The 23,095-nt window shown below is 43.0% G+C and overlaps 1 protein-coding gene and 1 pseudogene across 2 annotated transcripts in view; both read left to right on the forward strand.

The window, feature by feature from the left end:
* Positions 1-5,794: 5,794 nt before the first annotated feature.
* LOC128568001 (keratin, type I cytoskeletal 18-like) lies at positions 5,795-7,080 on the forward strand (annotated as a pseudogene).
* An 11,499-nt stretch (positions 7,081-18,579) lies between these two features.
* The window catches only part of IGF2BP2 (insulin like growth factor 2 mRNA binding protein 2), a 228,610-nt gene continuing 224,094 nt past the window's right edge, over positions 18,580-23,095 (forward strand). For both annotated transcript variants that reach the window (XM_053565455.1, XM_053565456.1), the window contains exons 1-2: positions 18,580-18,849; positions 20,385-20,445. In XM_053565455.1, coding sequence (XP_053421430.1) covers positions 18,672-18,849; positions 20,385-20,445 — 239 coding nt within the window. In that variant the 5' untranslated portion in view covers positions 18,580-18,671. The remainder of the gene's footprint in view (positions 18,850-20,384; positions 20,446-23,095) is intronic.

The following is a 23,095-nucleotide window of genomic DNA, read 5'->3' on the forward strand; positions in this document are numbered from 1 at the left end:
TTGAACAGGCCCATATCAAGTTCAGAAATAACATCAACCATACAAAACCTCCCTAAGAAGAAGAGCCCAGGACCAGATGGTTTCACGTCTGAATTCTACCAAACCTTTAAAGAGGAATTAGTACCTATATTACTTAACCTGTTCCAAAAGGTAGAAAAAGAAGGAAGACTACCCAACACATTCTATGAAGCAAACATCACCCTGATCTTCAAACCAGGGAAAGACCCAACAAGAAAAGAAAATTATAGACCGATATCACTAATGAATATAGATGCAAAAATATTCAACAAGATCCTAACAAGCAGAATCCAGCAACACATCAAACAAATTATACATCATGACCAAGTCGGTTTTATCCCAGGATCTCAAGGCTGGTTCAATATACGTAAATCTATAAATGTAATCCAGCACATAAACAAATTAAAAAACAAAGACCATATGATTCTCTCAATCGATGCAGAAAAAGTTTTTTTTTTTTGTAGAGACAGAGTGTCACTTTATGCCCTTCGGGTAGAGTGCCATGGCATCACACAGCTCACAGCAACTTCCAACTCCTGGGCTTAAGCGATTCTCTTGCCTCAGCCTCCCGAGTAGCTGGGACGACAGGAGCCCGCCACCATGCCCAGCTATTTTTTGGTTGCAGTTCAGCCGGGGCCGGGTTTGAACCCGCCACCCTCGGTATGTGGGGCCGGCGCCTTACCGACTGAGCCACAGGCGCCGCCCAGAAAAAGTTTTTGATAATATCCAGCATCCCTTCATGATCAGAACACTTAAGAAAATCGGTATAGAAGGGACATTTCTTAAACTGATAGAGACCATCTACAGCAAACCCACAGCCAATATCATATTGAATGGAGTTAAATTGGAATCATTTCCACTCAGATCAGGAACCAGACAAGGCTGCCCATTGTCCCCATTGCTTTTTAACATTGTAATGGAAGTTTTAGCCACTGCAATTAGGGAAGAAAAGGTGATCAAGGGTATCCATATAGGGTCAGAAGAGATCAAAATTCTGATCAAACTTCTGATCAAGAGATCAAACTTCGGATGATATGATAGTATATCTGGAAAACACTAGGGACTCTACTACAAAACTCTTAGAAGTGATCAAGGAATACAGCAGGGTCTCAGGTTACAAAATCAAGATTCATAAATCGGTAGCCTTTATATATACCAACAACACTCAAGTTGAAAAAACAGTTAAGGAATCTATCCCATTCACAGTAGTGCCAAAGAAGATGAAATATTTGGGAATTTATCTAACAAAGGACGTGAAAGATCTCTATAAAGAGAACTATGAAACTCTAAGAAAAGAAATAGCTGAAAATATTAACAAATGGAAAAACATACCATGCTCATGGCTGGGAAGAATCATCATGGTTAAAATGTTTATACTACCCAAAGCAATATATAATTTCAATGCAATCCCTATTAAAGCTCCACTGTCATACTTTAAAGATCTGGAAAAAACAATACTTCATTTTATATGGAATCAGAAAAAACCTCGAATAGCCAAGACATTACTCAGAAATAAAAACAAAGCAGGAAGAATTACGCTACCAGACCTCAGACTATACTACAAATCAATAGTGATCAAAACAGCATGGTATTGGCACAAAAACAGAGAGGTAGATGTCTGGAATAGAATAGAGAATCAGGAGATGAATCCAGCTACTTACCGTTATTTAATCTTTGACAAGCCAATTAAAAATATTCAGTGCGGGAAAGATTCCCTATTTAACAAATGGTGCTGGGTGAACTGGCTGGCAACCTGTAAAAGACTGAAAATGGACCCACACCTTTCACCATTAACTAAGATAGACTCTCACTGGATCAAAGATTTAAACTTAAGACATGAAACTATAAAAATACTAGAGGAGAGTGCAGGGAAAACCCTTGAAGAAATCGGGATGGGCAAGTATTTTATGAGGAGAACCCCCCGGGCAATTGAAGCAGCTTCAAAAATACACTTCTGGGACTTGATCAAAATAAAAAGCTTCTGCACAGCCAAGAACACAGTAAGTAAAGCAAGCAAACAGCCCTCAGAATGGGAGAAGATATTTGCAGGTTATGTCTCTGACAAAGGTTTAATAACCAGAATCCACAGAGAACTCAAACGCATTAGGATGAATAGAACAAGGGATCCTATCACAGGCTGGGCAACGGATTTAAAGAGAAACTTCTCTGAAGAAGACAGGCGTGCGGCCTTCAGACATATGAAAAAATGCTCATCATCTTTAATCATCAGAGAAATGCAAATCAAAACTACTTTGAGATACCATCTAACTCCAGTGAGACTAGCCTATATCACAAAATCCCAAGACCAGAGATGTTGGCGCGGATGTGGAGAAAAGGGAACACTTTTGCACTGCTGGTGGGAATGCAAATTAATACATTCCTTTTGGAAAGAGATATGGAGAACACTTAGAGATCTAAAAATAGATCTGCCATTCAATCCTGTAATTCCTCTACTGGGCATATACCCAGAAGACCAAAAATCACGTCATAACAAAGATATTTGTACCAGAATGTTTATTGCAGCCCAATTCATAATTGCTAAGTCATGGAAGAAGCCCAGGTGCCCATCGATCCACGAATGGATTAATAAATTGTGGTATACGTACACCATGGAATATTATGCAGCCTTAAAGAAAGATGGAGACTTTACCTCTTCCATGTTTACATGGATGGAGCTGGAACATATTCTTCTTAGTAAAGTATCTCAAGAATGGAAGACAAAGTACCCAATGTACCCATCCCTACTATGAGACTAATTTAGGGTTTTCACATGAAAGCTATAACCCAGTTACAACCTAAGAATAGGGGGAAGGGGGAAAGGGAGAGGAGGGAGTGGGGAGGTGGTAGAGGTAAGGGGATTGGTGGGATTACACCAGCGGTGCATCTTACAAGGGTATATGTGAAACTTGGTAAACGGTCTGTGAAGCTAGTGAATGATGCCCCATGATCATATCAATGTACACAGCAATGATTTAATAAAAAAAAAAATCAGATGGGCATGGTGGGTAACACCTACTGTGCCTCAGCTACTAAGCAGGATCACTTGAGCCCAACAGTTTGAGGTTGCAGTGAGCTACGATGATGCCACTGCACTCTAGCCGAGGCAACAGAACAACAACAACAAAAAATAATAATACAAATAAAAAATAGCATAATCATTTGTGATTGTGGTTTTGCCCTAGTTATTTGCCATTGGTTAAGTTACTTACCTCCCAACTGCAGTTGTCTCTTCTGTAAAATGGGGATAATAAGATCAATCTCATAGGCAGTAAAGAAAACATAAAGCTTGTTCATCTAAAGTTCTTAGCAGTATGCTAGGAGCATAGTACAGACACTCAGGCACTGTATCTTTAGGACATCAATATAAAATAGAAATTGGAAAAATTGTGACAATAAATAAAAATGTGAAAAACAAATATCCACAGAAAGCAGAACAATGGAAACCATGAGGTTTGAGGGACCTCTCAGACCTTCTAAGGATGTTTTATTACAGAAGAAAGGACCAGTATCTATATCACCCAGCCACTAAATGATGGCCTAAGTTAGACGTTCAGCTCAAAGGCACCAATTCCAGAGAATCTGCTTGGAATATCCCCAGAGTCTTAGACCATAGAATCATTAACAAAAATTACTTTTTACTGTTTTTATCATTTTGTTATTAGATGTGCACTTTCACAAAAATGTATTATAGTAGTGTCTGGATATCTTCTACGTGCCTCGCCAAGCTCCTCTCCACTCTACTCTGCCCTGTTGTTTCCAGAGGTTGCCCGACACAAATGGCACTGATCTTTCTTACTCTCACTTAGCCATTAGGGGGCACTGGCAGGAGTGGGAAGAAAGTAACAATGTTTATTCCTGCAGTTCTTAACTGATCAAGCAGTAACTATTTTCTATTCTAGTCCAAGGTTTCCATTGGGTAGTCCTCTCCTACAGCATTCTTGGTTCCATTAAAGTTGTACTTCCTGTCACCATTTAGGCCAAGAAGTGGTAATGGTTCCCCATTGCTGCTAGCTGCAGGTTGCCTCAACAGCCCTTATCTATGTCCCTTAACCCCACCCACACCTCTGAACACTACAGTTGTGTTTCAGAGCTCTCAAGGGTACCCACATTTGTGGATCCTCAAGTCCGTTATGTAAAATGGCATAGTATTTGCATATAACCTATGTCCATGTGCCTGTATATTTTAAATCATCTCTAGATTACTTATAATACTTGATAAGACATAAATGCTACGTAAATAGTTGTCATACTATGTTTTTATTTGCAAATGCTATGTAAATAGTTATACTATATTTTTATTTGTAAAAGCTACATAAATGATACTATTTTTTATTGCTGTTTTTATTAGTTTTTTTTTCCATGAATATTTCAATCCATGGGTGGTTAATCCATGGACATGAAATCTACAGAAGGCCAACTGTACTACTATTTGATCTTTAATCACCCTGATTAAATGCACCATCTGTTTCCTATGAGGCTCCTGATTAAAAGCCTTACAAACAAAAAACAAAACCCTATTTGAATGTAAAAAGAAAAAATTCTTCTCATTCTTGTAGTTCTTTCTTTTACTATTTATCTGTGTATTTCTAATTAATTTGCTAATATCATTCTTTATCTATTGGCCACTATTCTTTAACTTCCTATCAAGTCAATGACACTTAGCTCTTCTGTATCTCTCTATTCCCAATATTATTAGAACCCAATATTTTTCCTTAAATAAGATTGTTGAATGGTAAGATAACCTTTGTTCTTTTTTTTTTTTTTTTTTTTTGTAGAGACAGAGTCTCAGTACCGCCCTCGGGTAGAGTGCCGTGGCATCACACGGCTCACAGCAACCTCTAACTCTTGGGCTTACACGATTCTCTTGCCTCAGCCTCCCGAGCAGCTGGGACTACAGGTGCCCGCCACAACGCCCGGCTATTTTTTTGTTGCAGTTTGGCCGGGGCTGGGTTTGAACCCGCCACCCTCGGCATATGGGGCCGGCGCCGTACTCACTGAGCCACAGGCGCCGCCCGATAACCTTTGTTCTTAAATAGGATGATACTTTATTATAAAGATGTTTGTTAAAACTAAAACCACAAAGAGATAGATATCACCTTACCTCTGTCAGAATGGCTATTATATTAAAAAGTCAAAAAACAATAGATGCTGGCATGGATACAGACAGAAAGGAACATTTATATACTGCTGGTGGGATTGCAAATTAGTTTACCTCTGTGGAAAACAGCAATGGAGATTCTTCAAAGAAATAAAATAGATTTACCATTTAACCCAGCAATCCCACTATTAGGTATCTACCCAAAGGAAAATAAGTCATTTTATCAAAAAAAGACACCTATACTCAAATGTTTATTGTAACATAATTCGCAGTTGCCAAAATGTGGCATCAACCTAAGTGCCCATCAATTCTTCAGTGGATTAACATGTGGCATGTGCATACCATGGAGTACTACTCAGCCATCAAAATAAATGAATTAATCTCCTTTGCAGTAATTCATGAATTGGAGACCATTATCCTAGATGAAATTTCTCAGGAATGGAAAAGCAAATATGTGTACTCTCTAACAAGTTGAACTAATTGATGGGCACATAGGAAAGTAAAAGTCATTGGAAATCAAGAAGGAAAGTGGAGAAGAGGAGAGGCTAAAAATCTACCTAATGGGTACAGTGAACACTATTCAGGTGATGGGCACACTAATAGCTCTGACTCAAGTATGGTGTCCAAAGCCATCCATGTCCAGTTCACCCGAGTTTTGTCCTCTCCTCTTCAGACGTCATGTCCTTCACTACTCGTTCCACCACTTTCTCCAGCAATTACCAGTCCCTGGGCTCAGTCCAGGCGCCTAGCTACAGGGTCTGGCCTGCCAGCAGCGCAGCCAGTGTCTATGCAGGCACCAGGGCTCGGGCTCCGAGATCTCCGTGTCCTGCTCTACCAGCTTCTGGGGTGGCTAGAGGTCCCGGAGCCTGGCCACGGGGATGGCCAGGGTTCTAGCATGAATAGGGGGCATCCAGACGGAGAAGGAGACCATGCAAGAACTGAACGACCGCCTGGCCTCCTACCTGGACAGAGTGAGGAACCTGGAGATGGATAATCGGAGGCTGAAGAGCAAAATCTGGGAACACCTGGAGAAGGGGCCCCAGGTCAGAGACTGGGAGCATTACTTCAAGACCATTGAGGACCTGGGGGCTTAGACCTTTGCAAATTCTGTGGACAATGCCCGCATCATTCTGCAGATTGACAATGCCCGTCTTGCTGCTGATGACTTTAGAATCAAGTATGGGACAGAGCTGGCCATGCGCCAGTCTGTGGAGAGCGACATCCATGGGCTCCGCAAGGTCATTGATGACACCAATGTCACTCGATTGCAGCTGGTGTCAGAGATCGAGGCCCTCAAGGAGGAACTGCTCTTCATGAAGAACCACCAGGGAAGTAAAAGTCCTACAAGCCCAGATTGCCAGCCCTGTGTTGACTATGGAGGTAGATGCTCCCAAATCCCAGGACCTGAGCAGGATCATGGCAGACATGCCGGCCCAGTATGACCAGCTGGCTCGGAAGAACCAAGAAGAGCTGGCCAAGAGCTGGTCCCAGCAGACTGAGGATAGCACCTCAGTGGTCACCTTACAGTTTGCTGAGGTTGGAGCTGTTAAGACAATGCTCACAGAGCTGACGCGTACAGTCCAGTCCTTTGAGATGGAACTGGACTCCATGAGAAATCAGAAGTCCAGGTTGGAGGACAGCCTGGGGGAGGTGGAGGCCTGCTACGCCATGCAGATGAAGCAACTCCATGGAGTCCTGCTGCATTTGGAGTCAGAGCTGGCACAGACCCAGCAGAGGGGCAGTGCTAGGCCCAAAAGTATGAGGCACTGCTGAAGATCAAGGTCAAGATAGAGGCTGAGATCGACACCTACCACCGCCTGCTGGAAGACGGGGAGGACTTCAATCTTGGTGATGCCCTGGACAGCAGCAACTCCATGCAAACCATCCAAAAGACCGCCACCCGCAGGATAGTGGACAGCAAAGTGGTGTCTGAGACCAACGACACCAAAGTTCTAAGACACTGAGGCAGTAAGAGCAGCATGCCTTTATACTAATAAAGAGTTCAGAGGTCATTGGAAAAAACAAAAGCCATCCACGTAACAAAAACATTTATGTCCCCTTAATATTTTGAAATAAAAAAGATGTCTGCTATTCCTAAATTAATTTATAATGTAATGACATCTCAATAAAATACCAACAACTTTTTTATAATGCCCAGGAAACTGATATTAAACTTCATATAAGAAAAACAAACATGCAAGAATAATGAGGAAGATACTAAGAATAGGAAAAAGCTACATGGGGGAATAGGCCTATCAGACATTAAAATATGTGCATATACTATAGATTTTATAATTAAGCAGTGGAGTGTGGTCATATGAATAGATAAACCAGTAGAAAAGAAAGACCAGAAACAGAATCAAATACCTAAGAAACTTTAGTATGTGATAAAGGTGGCATCTCAAAATACCTGGGCCAAAAGACTTATAAATGTTACTGGTAACAACTAGTTAACTGTTCAGAAAAAAGGTAAAATGAGATCCATTTTAGCCACAAGAACAAATTTCAAATGAACGGAGGATCTAAATATAAATGAAGAAACCATATATATCCTATTTTAAAAATCAGTAAATTCCTCTTTAACTTGGGGGCAGGGGAGAGCTTTGTAACCTTACCTAAAATCAAAGAAAATGAAAGAAAAGATTGATGACTATGTAAAAGTAAAAACTTGTAAGAAAAAAATGCCATAAACAAAGTCAAAAGACAATTAAATCCTGGAAGAAAATATTTGCAACATGTACTACAGATAAAGGGCATATATCCCAAATATTGAAATAACTCATAAAAATTGAGAAGAAAAAAGCCCAAAACTTGATGCAATATCCAAAATACATGAGCAGAAAATGTACCACAAGATGATCCCTGAAGATATGAAAAAAATGTTACACTGAGATACCATTTCTTGCCTATCAGCTTGGCAAAATTAAAAAGTATAATCACACAATTTGTTCACAGACTGTAGGGAAACAGGCACTCTTAGTGCTGGTGGAAGACAAGCTGGTATAATCTTTATGGAAGAAAAATTCACAGTATGTATTTAAAACACACACACAGAGTGCACACATATTATTTTTCGACTTAGCAATCCCCTTCCTACAAATTTACCCTGAGGATAAACCTCCAACGATACAAAAATACATACATACAAGGTTATTCATAGCATCATTTATTTTATTATAATTCATAAAATTATAATATATTGGAAACCACTGGCATGTTCATGTATATGACATGAGTACTTTGTAGTTGCTAAAAAAATGAGAAAGACCTCTATGAACTGATACAGGATCTATTGCTAAGTGAACAAAGCAAAGAGCAACGTTACTGTAGGAAAGGAGGGGAATATGCATGCATAACATATGCACATGTTAATTTGTGCAAAAAGAAACACAGGAAAGATAAACCTGAGATTAGTAAGACTGGTTACTCTCAGGGCTTGGGTGAAAATGGGTTGGATAGAAAAGAAGGAATGGAGAAGGGATGGAATTCCTCTGAATATACCTTTTGTGTTTCACAAACTGTGGTCAACAACAAAAAGGGAAAAATAAGATCAACAAAGATAATGGGGTGGGGATTTAAAATAGAAAAAAGAGAAACAAATGAGCCAACCAAATTTCAACTGTATTAAGACAACCAAGAATGAAGGAGGAAAATAAAACTCAAGTAACTTTTTAACACTGTATTTGCATTATACACCCTTAGGCTACAGTCGAAACAACTCTTAACAATTATTAGGTAATAGTTAGAAGTCTAGTTTATAGTCATATTTTTTAAAGAGGGATGAGTCATTCTGTGTATTTTAGGATTACACAAATAAGTAAATATATTGGAAATAATGGGACCAAGTTTCCTCACTGAATGAGAGGATGAATCCTGTAATGTTTTATTGGAATTAGAAATATCAGTATGGGGCGGCGCTTGTGGCTCAATGAGGAGGGTGCTGGCCCCATATACCAAAGGTTAAGGGTTCAAACCCAGCCTCGGCCAAACTGCAACAAAAAAATAAATAGTGGGCCTTGTGGCGGGCATCTGTAGTCCCAGCTATTCGGGAGGCTGAGGCAAGGGAATCGCCTCGGCCCAAGAGCTGGAGGTTGCTGGAAGCTGTGATATCATGGCACTCAACTGAGGGCAACAGAGTGAGACTCTGGCTCTAAAAAAAAAAAAAGAAATATCAGTATGACTTCATGATTATTATTATTTTTTTGAGGCAGAGTCTCACTTTGTGCCCTCAGTAGAGTGCCCTGGCATCACAGCTCACAGAAACCTCGAACTCTTGGGCACAAGCGATCATCTTGGCTCAGCCTTCTAAGTAGCTGGGACTACAGGCATCTGGCACAGTATCTGGCTAGTTTTAGAGATCAGATCTCATTCTTGCTCAGGCTAGTCTCGAACTCCTAAGCTCAGACAATCCCCAGCCTCCCGGAGTGTTGGGATTACAGGCGTCAACCACCATGCCCAGGCTTAATCTCAGAATTTTTTTAGCACAGTACTAGAAAGATAAATATAAACAGATATAGATTTGCATGTGTGTGCATGTTTACATACATAATCTGTTATCTAGCTCCTCCAACAAAGAGGGTCTAGAAACAACAATATTTTGGTTGAAACAAGCATATTTAACATGCAGATCTTGATTCATAAATATTGTTCTCTGTTAAAAAGTACCAGGGCTCTTTGGATAAGTGGCTGATGATAGGACTGGGGCAGTAAAAGAAGAAACTCAGAATATTATCAGAAATTCACATGTGCCGGCTTGAAAGGATTCTTGCTGGCCAAATCTGGGACAATTTGAGCATCAACATATTTAATGATAGTAAACCTTTATAACACTTTGAATAAAATAAGGATCCATTAGTCTACTCAACACTGAGAGAACAAGTGGGGGAGAAGGGAAAGCTCTTCCTTACAGTAGAAAGCTAACTAATAAATATAAAAGAACTGATAAAATTAGAATCAACACTTAGCACCCATAATATTAATAATTAATCCAGGCAAGGATCAAAAATAGATACTAACACTAGTGGCTGAAATTTTGAGGGGTTAATACAGTATCTACCTGGTGACAAAAGTAACTTTACAATAAAGAAATCTGATACACACCAACACATGGCCTTAACCAAGTAAGCAAAGTTAACATCACACAATGCACAATTTCAACTGAATACAATATCACTTCTGTGGTATCACACAGGAAAGTATATACCTAAATCTAATCCTAAGGAAACATCAGATAAACCCACGTGGAAGGTCATTCTACCAAATAGCCTGTAGTCATCAACAACGTCACTGTTATGAAAAATTACTGAGGAATTGCTGATTAAAGGAGAGTAATGGGACAAGAGAACAACATGCAACAAGTGATTTAGGATTTTCTTTTGCTATAACAAATATTGACACAATTGGTGAAATCTGAATAAATCTGCATGGTTTTGATCATTGTGCTGGGGACAAATAAACTAGTTTGTTTTGATTTAGTGGTTACAAACTGTATTTAGGTAGGATGTTACTATTTGGGTAAACTGTATAAACAGTATGTGGACTTCCTTGTGTGTATATATATATAGTACTATACATGTGTAACATATAATTAGTTTTTTTTTAAATGTAGATTCCTGGGCCCCTGCATTAAGAATTTTTATTCAGGGGCGGCGCCTGTGGCTCAGTGAGCAGGGCGCCAGCCCCATATGCCAAGGGTGGCGGGTTCAAACCCAGCCCCGGCCAAACTGCAACAAAAAAAATAGCCGGGCGTTGTGGCGGGCGCCTGTAGTCCCAGCTACTCGGGAGGCTGAGGCAGGAGAATCGCCTAAGCCCAGGAGTTGGAGGTTGCTGTGAGCTGTGTGACACCACGGCACTCTACCGAGGGCAATAAAGTGAAACTCTGTCTCTACAAAAAAAAAAAAAAAAAAATTTTGATTCAGGAGCTCTTGTGGTTATGTAAATCTGTATTTTTAAAGTTCTCTTGGTGATTATGACACATAATCTAGCTTAAGAATTATCACCCACATCACAGAATAAAAATTTAGTTACTAAAGAGATAAAAAAGGTAAACATCTACGTACTTATCACCTACCTTTAACAACAAAATAAGAGGTAAAATGGAAATTCTTTGCATGCCCCTCCATCTCCTATTCCTCTTTCTTCCTTCCTAGAGGTAACATTATCCCAAATTTGGAGTTTGTTGTTCCCATGCATGTTTTTATACAATTATACCATACAAATGTACCCATATCAACAAATTTTCTGCATGTTTTCAAACTTTGTATAAATGGTAAATGGACATTTCCTTCTACAATATTACTTTTCACTCAGCATTTGTTTTGGTTTTTAATGCTGATATATGGCATATAGCCTACTTCATCCAGAAGTGAGGGGAAAAGTAATGATTCCAGAGAAAATCAATAAACATTTATTATCATTGATGTAACATATAACATTCAATTTATAGTTGTGCCACACATTTTTAAGTGTATTTTCTTACTGATGGGCATTTAGATTCCTTTGAATTTTTCACTATCACAATGCTATACTGAACAGTTATGTACACATTTCTTTGTACATACGCAAAATTTCTTTAGAGGAAAAATTGTTAGGTCAAAGAGTGTACATGTTTATTCTTAACTTTCTCTGGAGTCATCAATTTTTTGCTTTCCTCTAGATCAGTGATTTTCAACCAGTTGTGTTTCAGCACACAGGTGAGCCATGAGAGGATCTTAGGTGTGCCATGAAAATTTTTAAAGATCACTAATTATATTTTTGAAAGAAGTTCAAAGCACAGTAAATATATATATTTTTTGATCAATATAACTTACATGTGCCACAGAAGTTTAACTATAGGTCCAAGTGTACCGTGAGATAAAAAGGTTGAAAAATGCTGTTCTAGATCAGGCAATCATCCACAGAAATAGAAGAAAAGGCAGTCCATGGGCTTAAATATGTTATGTGGCAGATATGTTGAGGTGCTCTTCTGTTGACATTTTCTCAGTGAAATAGAAAAAAGGTTATCAGCTGGGGGGCGGGGGGGCAATTAGAGGTGTGAAGAGAAATGAGGTAAGAAATAGCCATCTAGGAGAATGACTGCCAGCTAAGACTCAAAGCCTGATCTTCAGCTTTACTAGATTTTGACACACTGTTTTTCAGAGTAATGTACTAGAGTACTCGCGCCAGCAGTGGATGACTATTTCTGATGCTATACACATTCAACAATACCGCTCATCATCAGAATTTTAACATTTCTGTAAATTGGATGATTGCGAATAGTTTTAATTTCTCCAGTTACTCGTGAGTTGAGCTTGAGTTTAATGTTGTGAATTAGCCCATTCATATTCTTTGCCCATTCTTATAATGGTTGTCTTTTTCTAATTGATTTGTAAGATCTCTTTATGCTGTTTGGATAACACATCAGTGTTTGCATTGTAACTACAAATATTTTCACTGTTGAGCCCATGACTATTATTGCTTTCTTGTATGACCACGTGTTTTTCCTGGAGTTAATGATTCCTTGTTTTCCCATTTGCCCGGCTCTCCATACATCTGTGATTACATTTTTCCAAATACTCCAACTCGCCTACCATCCTATCAGAAATAATTACCATGCACTCATACACAAGTCCCTTTTTTGGTTGCAATATTGTTCCTTGAAGACCTTACTTGGAGCCATCTGGCCTCTTGCTCCAATCTGTGCTGGTTGCTCCTTGGATGGCTGCATGGCAGGCCTTCTGGGTTTGTAATTAATCCTCTCCTGTGTTGGATTCCGTATTTCCTAAATCCCATCTCGTCGTCTTCCTTGGTTTTGCTTGTACTTATCTCCCAATAGCTTCTCCCCCATGGCATGTCTGAATCCTTGGTCATCTCTTTAATTTATGGGTCTCACTAGGTTTAGAATTCCAGATTGAAGATATTTTCTACTCAGCTGTAAGTATTGCTCTACTGCCTCCTAGCTTCCTTTATGTCTTAGAAAAATGTATTTCCACTCTTTTTTCAACTCCTTTGTGATCTGGTTTTTCCCAGATGCCTTTTATAATTTGATTGAATTCAAAATTTCAGGGTGATGTTCTTTTTCTCTAACTCTTTTGTTATTCACTGTGCTAGGCCTTCTATAAACTCCTTTGATCTGGAAATCTGTCTTTGATTCTGGGAACTTTTTGTTTTGTTTTGTTTTGTTTTTTTGGCCGGGGCTGGGTTTGAACCCACCACCTCCGGCATATGGAACCGGCACTCTACTCCTTGAGCCACAGGCGCCACCCGGGAACTTTTTTTTTGTACATTATTTCTTTTGCACTTTTTTCCTCAAACTTATTTCTGAATCAACATTTGGATGTGATTTCATGTGGAGCAGATAATTATTTATGCCTCTGTGCCTTTGCACATATTATTCCTTCTTCCTAGGATGTATTTCCTCTCTCACATCATCTATCCTAGCAAATTCCTACTTATTTCCCAAAACCAACATCCATTCTCTCATGATAATGATTTCCTTCTTGACCCTAGGCTGAATGGGATATCCTCCTTTCTATGCCCAGTCTATCGTGGTACCTCTAAAGCCATACTATAATCTCTTCACACATCTGCCTCCACCACTGACCGTAATCTCACTGAGGTGAGAATGATATTTATTCATTCTGTATCCTGAGAGCTTAGCAATATGTAATATCATAAATAAATGAATAAATCCAACAGAGAGAGAAAAGGTTCTCCTGCTATGTGTCAAGCACTGTGCTAGGTGCCACCACATATTTTCATTTAATCCTTTATACAAATCCCAGATAGTCACTGTTTATTCTGCAATTATTATTGTTTCATACTGGTCAAAATGGATTTAAAGAGGGAAGACAGACTTGTCCTCCCTGAATTAAACAAAAATGAGACATAATTTACATACCATAAAATCTACCCATTTAAAGTATATGTCAGTGGGTATTGTTTTTTTTCTTTATTTATATTGGCCGGGGCCAGGTTTGGACCTGGCACCTCCGGTATATGGGGCTGGCGTCCTTCTCCTTTGAGCCACAGAAGCCGCCCGTCAGTGGTTTTTAATGTTCACAAAATTGTACAACTATTACCACCACTTTAAAAAAAAATCTTCTTATCTTGTATGAGTGCTATGCGTATCTATCCTGAGGCCAAGTCAAAGGAAGAGTTAGTTTACCAAGGGAAGAAATGCATTCCAGGGAAAAGGGAGCACAGGGTATACAAGGGGGCAGAGTTCAGAGATCATCCAGTATTTGGAAAATTCACTGAAGGAAGGCTAAAGTTTATGGTGAAGAAATGGTCAGTTTTATATTTTATCATAAGACTCAGAGAGGTGAAGTAACTCAACTAAATTCAGACAATTCTCTTATGCCACTCAAGAAAAGGGGCATTGCCCTATCACCAAAGTAGTCCTGATGCACAGGTAGATACTGGCAGGACCTTCTCAGAATTGCCCCAGCCTTCCAGCAAATAGGCTTCATTTTCATTTTAATTCCTCCTATTAGCTAGAAACATTGGTTTTACTGACCACCATTATCATTGGAGCAAAAAACATTTCCACTCCAGTTTTGCAGACTTAAAAAGTTAATGCCACAACGGTGATGCCATCAAAAAGTGTGACTGTTCAACAACAGTAATATTTTGGTCATAAAAATCCAAAATGAAGGGCAGTGCCTATGGCTCGGGGAGTAGGGCACCACCCCCATATACTGAGGGTGGCAGGTTCAAACCCAGCCTTGGCCAAACTGCAACAAAAAAATAGCTAGGCGTTGTAGTGGGCACCTGTGGTTCCAGCTACTCGGGAGGCTGAAGCAGTAAGCCTAAGAGCTGGAGGTTGCTGTGAGCAGTGAGGCCACAGCTCTCTACTGATGGTGACAAAATGAGAATCTGTCTCTAAAAAAAAAAAAAAAAAAAATCTAAAATGAAGATTTAATACCTCGTGGGCTCTTTATTAGGCTAAATAATGTTCTCTAGGTGTGTTTCAAGCCTTCTGTATGATCATGAAGAAATTCTGCTGCTTTCCTGGGCTTTAGTTTTCCTACCTGCAAAGGGAGATGAAGAAATCTTATCCAGGCTTGGCACCTGTAGCTCAAGCTGCTAAGGCGTCAGCCACATATACTAGAGCTGGTGGGTTCAAACCCAGCCCAAGCCTGCCAAACAACAATGACAACCACAACCAAAAAATAGCTGGGTGTTGTGGCAGGCGCCTGTAGTCCCAGCTACTTGGGAGGCCTGAGGCAAGAGAATCGCTTAAGCCCAGGAGTTGGAGGTTGCTGTGAGCTGTGATGCCACAGCACTCTACCCAGGGTGACAGCTTGAGGCTCTGACTCAAAAAAAAAAAAAAAAATCTTAACCAGACACCTCACTATATTGTCCTGACCAAAAGATCACCGGGAAACCATGAGGATCTGTACTGTCTCTGAAACTCTTGAGGAAAAGGCTTTTCCATGCTTTAAAAAGTAATGCGCCCGCTGTAAGAACTTCTCCAAATGTTTGACCTACAATTTTGGCTTACAAGGCTTAAATTGAGTCCCCATCAATCAAGAACTCCAACTGATCTCCATGTCAGCTTTCTGGGAAGGGATAAGCAGGGGAACTCAAAACAGGCAGAAAAAAAGTTCTTTCAAAAAGGAGCAAATGGCTTCTGGATCCCTGGCTTTGCATTTTGAGGCCATCCTCTATTTCTACTGTCTTCCAAGGTCCTGGACCCCTTCTCTATCATTTGAAAAGGGAACTCTGCATTCTCAAGTTAAGGAACTGAGGTGTTGCAAACCCAAATGTGAGGAGGAAAGGCATCCTCCATCACACTTACCATCCTCCATCATACTTACCATTCAAGCTCTCCTTTTGCAACACCACTGTTTATAAAACACTAGCAGGACATAAGACACAAACTACAGCAATGCACAAGTATTTCTCAGAAAAAAGCTTGAACGTGACTGGTTAAACAGAGTAACAAGGGTTCACCAGAAGCCACCTCTACCAAGAATCTGAAGATTATATCTGCTGCCCACTAAAGCACCCATATTAAAATATTTTTGGTTTTACAGTAGAACCAAATAATTGATGTGTGTGAAAATACTATGCAACAAAAAAGTTTTACAAACGTTTGGAGAGGAATGAGGCCAACGTGTTTCTCTTTTACAACATATAACTGTGAATGACTGTAAATAAGCAAACCTGCTGTTCTATAATACAAGGTGACCATACCAATCATGGGAATGTGTGTAAATAACGTGAAGATAAATTAGCAACCAGTCTGCTGAAATTATATACACACAAGTCACTTGCATTTGTAATTCTCTACTACATTTTAGTAGGGAAGCATTTATAACTAGTTTACGTATTAGTTTGGGTAACAATGGTAAAGTTCATTCCCAAGTTGGAGCAGTAAAATCCAATTTCCTTTTCTAGAGAGGAAGAAATATGTGAATAATTGAGACAAAGGCCAGAATAAAAATAACTGCAAATATCTAGGTGAGTATGGTTAATTATTTAAGAAGTTCTCCCTCCTCAAAACAAAGTATTGTAAAGCTGAAGTGTTCCTGGGGGGGGGGAAGGAAACATGAAGTATGTGTCCACTGTGTGTCAACACACTACTCAGTTGCCCTTCATGTAGTTTTCACAACAGCCCTGCAAGGGTTGGTTGTTTTATCACCTTTTTATAGATGAAAAGCTTAGGGCCAGGGATGCTGGAACATCTCAGGCAAGACAGTTGGGAGCACAGAGGCGGAAGTCCTGAGTCCTGAGCAAGTAGGCTTTCTATTTTACAGTGTTTCCCAGACAAAAATCACCTTGGGAGTATTTGCAGAAAATGTAATATCTAGCACGCCGCGATCCTTTACCCCTCGATCCCCCTGTCAACAGGAATGTTTGGGGAAAAAAAAACTACTTCATGAACCAGCCAGAAGACCCGAATCTGTTCCACTTCTACATTCGTGGTTTCTCCAAGAGATATGCCGCACATCCTCAAAGCCCTCACAAACCATCGATTCTTCTAAAGTCCCCACAAGTCCAGAGCTTGGAATCTTCTTCTGCCCCTTCACCTCTGAATCCTGCCATTTTCCTATTTTCTCCTTCTTATAGACTTTCATTTCCTGGCTGGGACCAGGCTCTAACCACCAGGCTTCCAGCTGGGCCCCGGAACTCGCAGCCTGCTCCAGCCTGTCTGGCTCCTTCCCGAGCCCCTCGGCTCCGGACTGCTCTCATCCCAACCCTGCCTCTTCCGTCAGTCACGTTGTTTCCTCCGCTTGGAAGGACCTCTTTCCTCTTCGGGCCCTTCCCAAAGCTAGGGGAACTCCTACACAGCCTGCGCTCCTCCGCTTCCAGCCACCCGGGCTCTGGAACCGAACCCGGTCACGCAGCCTGGCGGCAAGCATCCGTCCCTCCGCCGCTGCCCCACCCAGGCGCTCAGGCTCCGCCGCTGCCAATACCCCTACCCTCTCCGCGTTCGCTTCCCCACCCGCCACCTGGCTTTGCAGCGGCTGCCCGGGAAGCCCTCGGCACTTCCCAGAATAGAGAGCAGCTGCCAACGTCCGGCAGCCGGCCGCCGCAGGGTTCCGGGCGCGCGGGGTCTGGCGAAGAGGGCACGACTCCGCTCTGCCCTTCCGCCTTCCTTCACTGGTCGGGAAACTGAGGCCCAGGGCCGGGAACAACTTATCCGGACGCAGAGTCCGTGGGGGCCCGGCCGGCCGCGGGCCCTAGGCGTCCGGAGTCCCATCCGCGACCCCTTGACCACACGCGCCGCCGGGTCATCTCGGAGAGCGTGGCGCAGAGCTGGTCTCTCAGCGAGCGCACCGCCCGGGAACGCGCAGGGCGCCAGCCTGGGCCAAGTCGCCGCGAAAGTTGTTGTTTCCCAGCCTGCCCTCGCCTCTCACCTCCGAGACACACCTTCCCGCTCGCCCTAGCAGCAGCGCACTCACATCCGGTCCACCTTGCGCACACCCCTCTCCCTCCCACGCCTACAGCTCCCAGCCGCTCCCCCGCGCCCCCTCGCGCGCTCCCACTCGCACTCGGGGAGCGTCTTCCCCGCCGCGCAGCTTGCCAGGCTTCGGCAGCGCGCCTGCTCGGGGTTCCGGCACCCGGAGCCCCAGCCCGGGACCGCGACCCGCTTCCGCCCGCCGGGCGCCGGGCAGGAGCCCGGGTGGCCGAGCCGGGCGCTCGGAGCGCGGGGGGCGCAAGGCGGGGAGGGGGCGCTCTCTTGCTCACTCTCGGCTGCGCACACGCCCGTACAAACTCTCACACAGAAACACGCGGGGTGCGCTGCCGCCGCCCGCCGCTGCTCCTCCTCCCGCCACCGCCTAGAGCAGAGAGGAAGGCAGAGAGAGCGCTTTGTCCGCGCGCCGCCGCCCGGCCCGGGACTCTGCCCCGAGGAGGCAGCCGCTCGGAATCCCCGCCTCCGCCTCTGCCCCCGGGCGGGCCGGGCAGGCCGCGGTGGGGGGAGCCAGGCTGAGGGTGGGGGTGGGTGGCGGGCGGGCGGAGGGCGGGGGGGGGGCGGTGGCGGAGGAGGAGAGACTAGGGCAGCGGAGGAGGCGAGGAGCGCCGGGTACCGGGCCGGGGGAGCCGCGGGCTCTCGGGGAAGAGACGGATGATGAACAAGCTTTACATCGGGAACCTGAGCCCTGCAGTCACCGCCGACGACCTCCGCCAGCTCTTCGGGGACAGGAAACTGCCTCTGGCGGGACAGGTCCTGCTCAAGTCCGGCTACGCCTTCGTGGACTACCCTGATCAGAACTGGGCCATCCGCGCCATCGAGACCCTCTCGGGTGAGCACTCAGCGCTGCCTCCTCCCCCCGCCTCGCCCGCTCCGGCTGGGACGGCGCCTGCAGGGAGGCCGAGCCCGGCGGGCGGCGCCCGGCGGCGGCTCCCGCGCCCGCACGCTCACTTCCACGCACCGGACCCTCAACTCTCGCCGCCGTACCCCTCCCCCACAGCTCCAGACTCACCTCTTGCCCTCGGGGCAGCAGCCGTGGGCGCCCCCCGGGCTGCTCTGAGTGTCCCCGAGGCTTGCTTGCTCTTTGGGGACTCCCCTGGCTCCCCGGTGCCCCGAGCTGCCCTCGGGAGCTCCCCACCCCCACCCTTTCAGAGTCCCCTGTCCTCCCCCTTTCCCTGACCTTCTTGTCACCCCCTTTGTCAAGGACCCCTTCCCTCAAATCCAGCATCATCTTCCTCCCCTGGCCATACCTTCGCTCTTATGGTGCCTCGTGCCCAGGACCTCTGCCCTCTGGCGTCCCCGGAGCCGTACTCCTTTCGAGCCCACTCCCCACCTCGCCCCACGGTTCCCCACTTTCGCACACCCTCGGCGCCACTCTGACGATCCCCTCCGAGGGTCCTCTAACCCCAGTTCTCGCACGACGGCACATCTCCCTCGGTCCTCTTCCGAACCTCAGTCCCTTCTCTCTGGTTTCTCAAGCGCTCCTATTTTTCTCTGAATTTTTTGTCCGATTTTATTGAGAAGAACTCGGGGCTGGGGGCTTTCCGCCGCCCGTCCCCACGCCTCCCGCTTGGCCAGAAGCACCTTTTTACGAGGTGCCCTGTCTCAACTCGGTGGGGGCCCGGGCTGAGGACCGGGAAAGAGGCGACCGGGGGGCCCGCGAGCGCGCTGGAGCCCAGACGGGAGACGGAGAGCGACACACACACACACACTCGCGCGCGCGCACACTCCCCAACTCTCCCTCCCGCACACGCACCGCTCCGAGCTGCGCTGGCCCGCGAGGCCCGAGCCTGTGCCCCCCGAACCCGGGCCAGGAGGGAGCCCCTTCCCCACGGGCGCGTGGGGTGGGGGCGGGGCGGCGAGGCCAAGGTGACACCCAGAGGCGGGCAGGGACCGGGCTCTGGCTGCGGCGGACCTTGGGGGGCTTCGGCACGTATACTGTGGGGCATCGGGAGGGGAGGGCAGAGCGGGGAGCGCTGCGGAGTTTTCGGGTCGGGGTTTAGCGGAATGGAGAGGTGGGAGGCCGAGTGGAGCGCGGGGCCGCGCCAGCCCCGCAGCTTGAGTTTCAAATGAGCTCATCCTTTCAAATTGGCGCCGCTCTTTATTAAATTTTTTTTCCGGTAATGCCACCCACAGCTATACCTGGGGTCGGATCCGGGCTCGCACCGGTTCCACCTCGTCCTGAGGCGCGGGGTGCCCACCTTTCTTTACTCTGGGCACCAAGTTCGCCCAGCTCGAGCCGGGCGGGGGACCCCTGGAGGGCGCCCGAAGGCGGGGCCGGAGCGTGGAGTTCTGTGCGTGCCCCCCCCAGCCCCCCGCGGGTTTGATCTAAGCAAGGTTCTGAGTGCTTTAATTTCTGTTTTAAAGGTAAAGTGGAATTGCATGGGAAAATCATGGAAGTTGATTACTCAGTCTCTAAAAAGCTAAGGTAAATATACTTTGCTTAGTTTTTTTGTGTGTGTGATTGGGCTTACGTGTAAGTAAAAAACATACACTCAGCTTTTAAAAACGTGCTCTTAATGTTTGTTTTTAAAAAGACGTTTGTTAGTGGAGATAAATAGTTTAAAAGTTGCCTTTTTTACTTTCATTATATAAGGTATTTACTGTACTTGGAAAATATCTGGTGCAAGTTGGGGGTCAGTGTGGCGAACACTAGCTGTGCTCAGTTCACTGGGACCAACTTGTTTATTAAAAGCTGCCTCCCACCCCCCCAGTCCCATCCCTACCCCCAGCAGAATGACAGCAAATGCTTGTCAAGACTTCCTGTGAGATGTTACGAATAAATATTTACTCTGTCAGCTAAATTGCTTAACTAAACTTAGCAATTAATTACTTTTCTTTTTTAGGTAGTTTAATGTTGAATAATATTAATAAAATAATTCAGTACGGGGGCAGTATTTTGCATAGCATTCTAAAGAAGTAGGTTGTTTGGATTGGATGGTAGTTAAAAGCCAGACTTTTAAAAAAAGTCGCTGAGACTACTGGGTATTGCTTGTGAGCATTTTGTTGTTCTTGTTGTTGTTGCTTGTAAGAAATGTTTGCTGCTAAACAAAGATTATTGTGAAATCTATGGTTATATTTAAGTGCACTGTTGTTAATGAAGGAGTAACAAGTTTTATGGAGGCTGGATTTCTCCACAGTGATTTGCTAACACAAGAAATATCTTTCTATGAGGAGAGAATGAGGCAGAACATCTTTGTTTAAAGTTTATTGTGGACTTAAATTGGGGCTCTTTATTACTCATTCTAAATTTTTTTCTTCTTTGTGTGGTAACTTAGTTTATATCCCATTCACATACATTTCTTCACCATTAGTCATTAAGTAGCTGAATTGGAGAGGCTAAGTGAAGTTTTTGATTTACCACCTTTACAATTTGTGATAGTTCATAGTATGGTTTCTTGATTTTTGCCAGGATTGAATAGATTTTAAAACGAACTACTCTAATTTTATAAATGCTTAGATGTGTTTGTTGAAGGGATTTTTAAAAATTGTGTGGACATTTCCAGATATATATTAATTTAAGCAACAATATCTTTTGTTTGCAAATGACGCTGGCATATCAGAAAACTACTTAGAAGCAGAGTAGAACATAAAGAATTATGTGCAGTTTCATGTATAATAAGCTAGTTCTTTTCTCTGTTGGAAAAGATGCAATGTGTAACCAATTGGTTTTTAATATAGTATTCTAGATTTGTATACTTTCCTTTAATACTTTTTCATTTGAGAAATCTAAGTTGAAGCTTTCTGATATATTAAGTATTTACTGCAAGTTTAATCACTCATCTCACAACACTTGAAAGCTTGGTGAATATATTGAACTATGTTTGAAAAAGCACTAAAATATTCAATGAACTCTTGTATAAATGTCTAATTCTGTTGGCTGTATAGCTGTTATGAATCCATTTGAGGGTTATAATTAGTAAAAATCAGTAAATTTTTAACTTGGGTTAGTTGATGTCTCATTATTTCATATTGCAATGTATATTATTTTGCAATATAAGTGAAATATTAATATATCTAAAGTTAAAAATTCTTACAAAATATACTACTTCTTAACTGTTTTCTTTTAAAATGCAGAGTTTATTTGCTATTAGCTGGAATGTCACTTCAGTAATTTTGTTCTGTTTATATAAGAGTTCAGAAATAAAAGTATGCCCCAAGGTTTCAGTATAAATTAAATAAAGAGCAATCTAGGATTTATACAACCTTATTTAGTACATGATTTCTTTGAACATGTGGGTGATATGAAATACCCATGAGGTAGATTAAAATGTGCTGTGTATGATTCACTACACTGAAGATATTTAACATTCCAAATGTATGCATAAGCTGCTGCTGTAGAAGTTGCATAATTTCTGATTGGATGGTTTTAATCTTTTTTTCCTTTATTAGTTTAAAATGTAGAAATTAGCTACTTGCACTGCAGGCTAAGGGAGAGATAGCTAATGACTGGTATTGTGTACTAAGATCAGACTCTTGGGATGAGGCAGCTTGTATGTTCTCATGTACTGGACACCACCACGCTGGTAGCTTACAAAAACCAGGGTGCTGTGACATTTGAAACTAAAGCTTTTATGTTATATTGTGACTGTTTTGGTGTTCTTTTGTTGTATTTCTGTGAAAATTAACAAGTTGTAAGTAAATTAGTCAGTGTTAAGTCAATTCTATATGTGGTTTTTGTATTGGTTGAAGTGAAAATGTGAAGAAAACAGTTCATCCTCATTACTTGCTTACTTAAAAATCATTCAGCAATTGAGCACTAGTTTTCTTTATGGTGTACTGATTTGATTTCTCAAGAATCAGTTTGATGTCTATAGCCCAAATACATTTTTTAAAGCTAATGATAGTTTGGGAGGAGATGTTTTTATCTTGAGTTAGGAAATTATTGGCATGCTGTGTGCTTACCAATTGGATCTTTTGTTAAATATTCTAGCATCATTTTATATGTGCTATTGTAGTAGACAGGCTAGATACCGTTATTTTCTTAGGGTCATCACTAATAGAAAACTTTTCTTTTTTGCCACATGGGTTTCATTCTTATTAAATGCAAATTACTGTAATGTGAGCCATGCACAAAG

This window comes from Nycticebus coucang, chromosome 16 (genome assembly GCF_027406575.1).
Source record: "Nycticebus coucang isolate mNycCou1 chromosome 16, mNycCou1.pri, whole genome shotgun sequence".
NCBI lineage: Eukaryota > Metazoa > Chordata > Mammalia > Primates > Lorisidae > Nycticebus > Nycticebus coucang.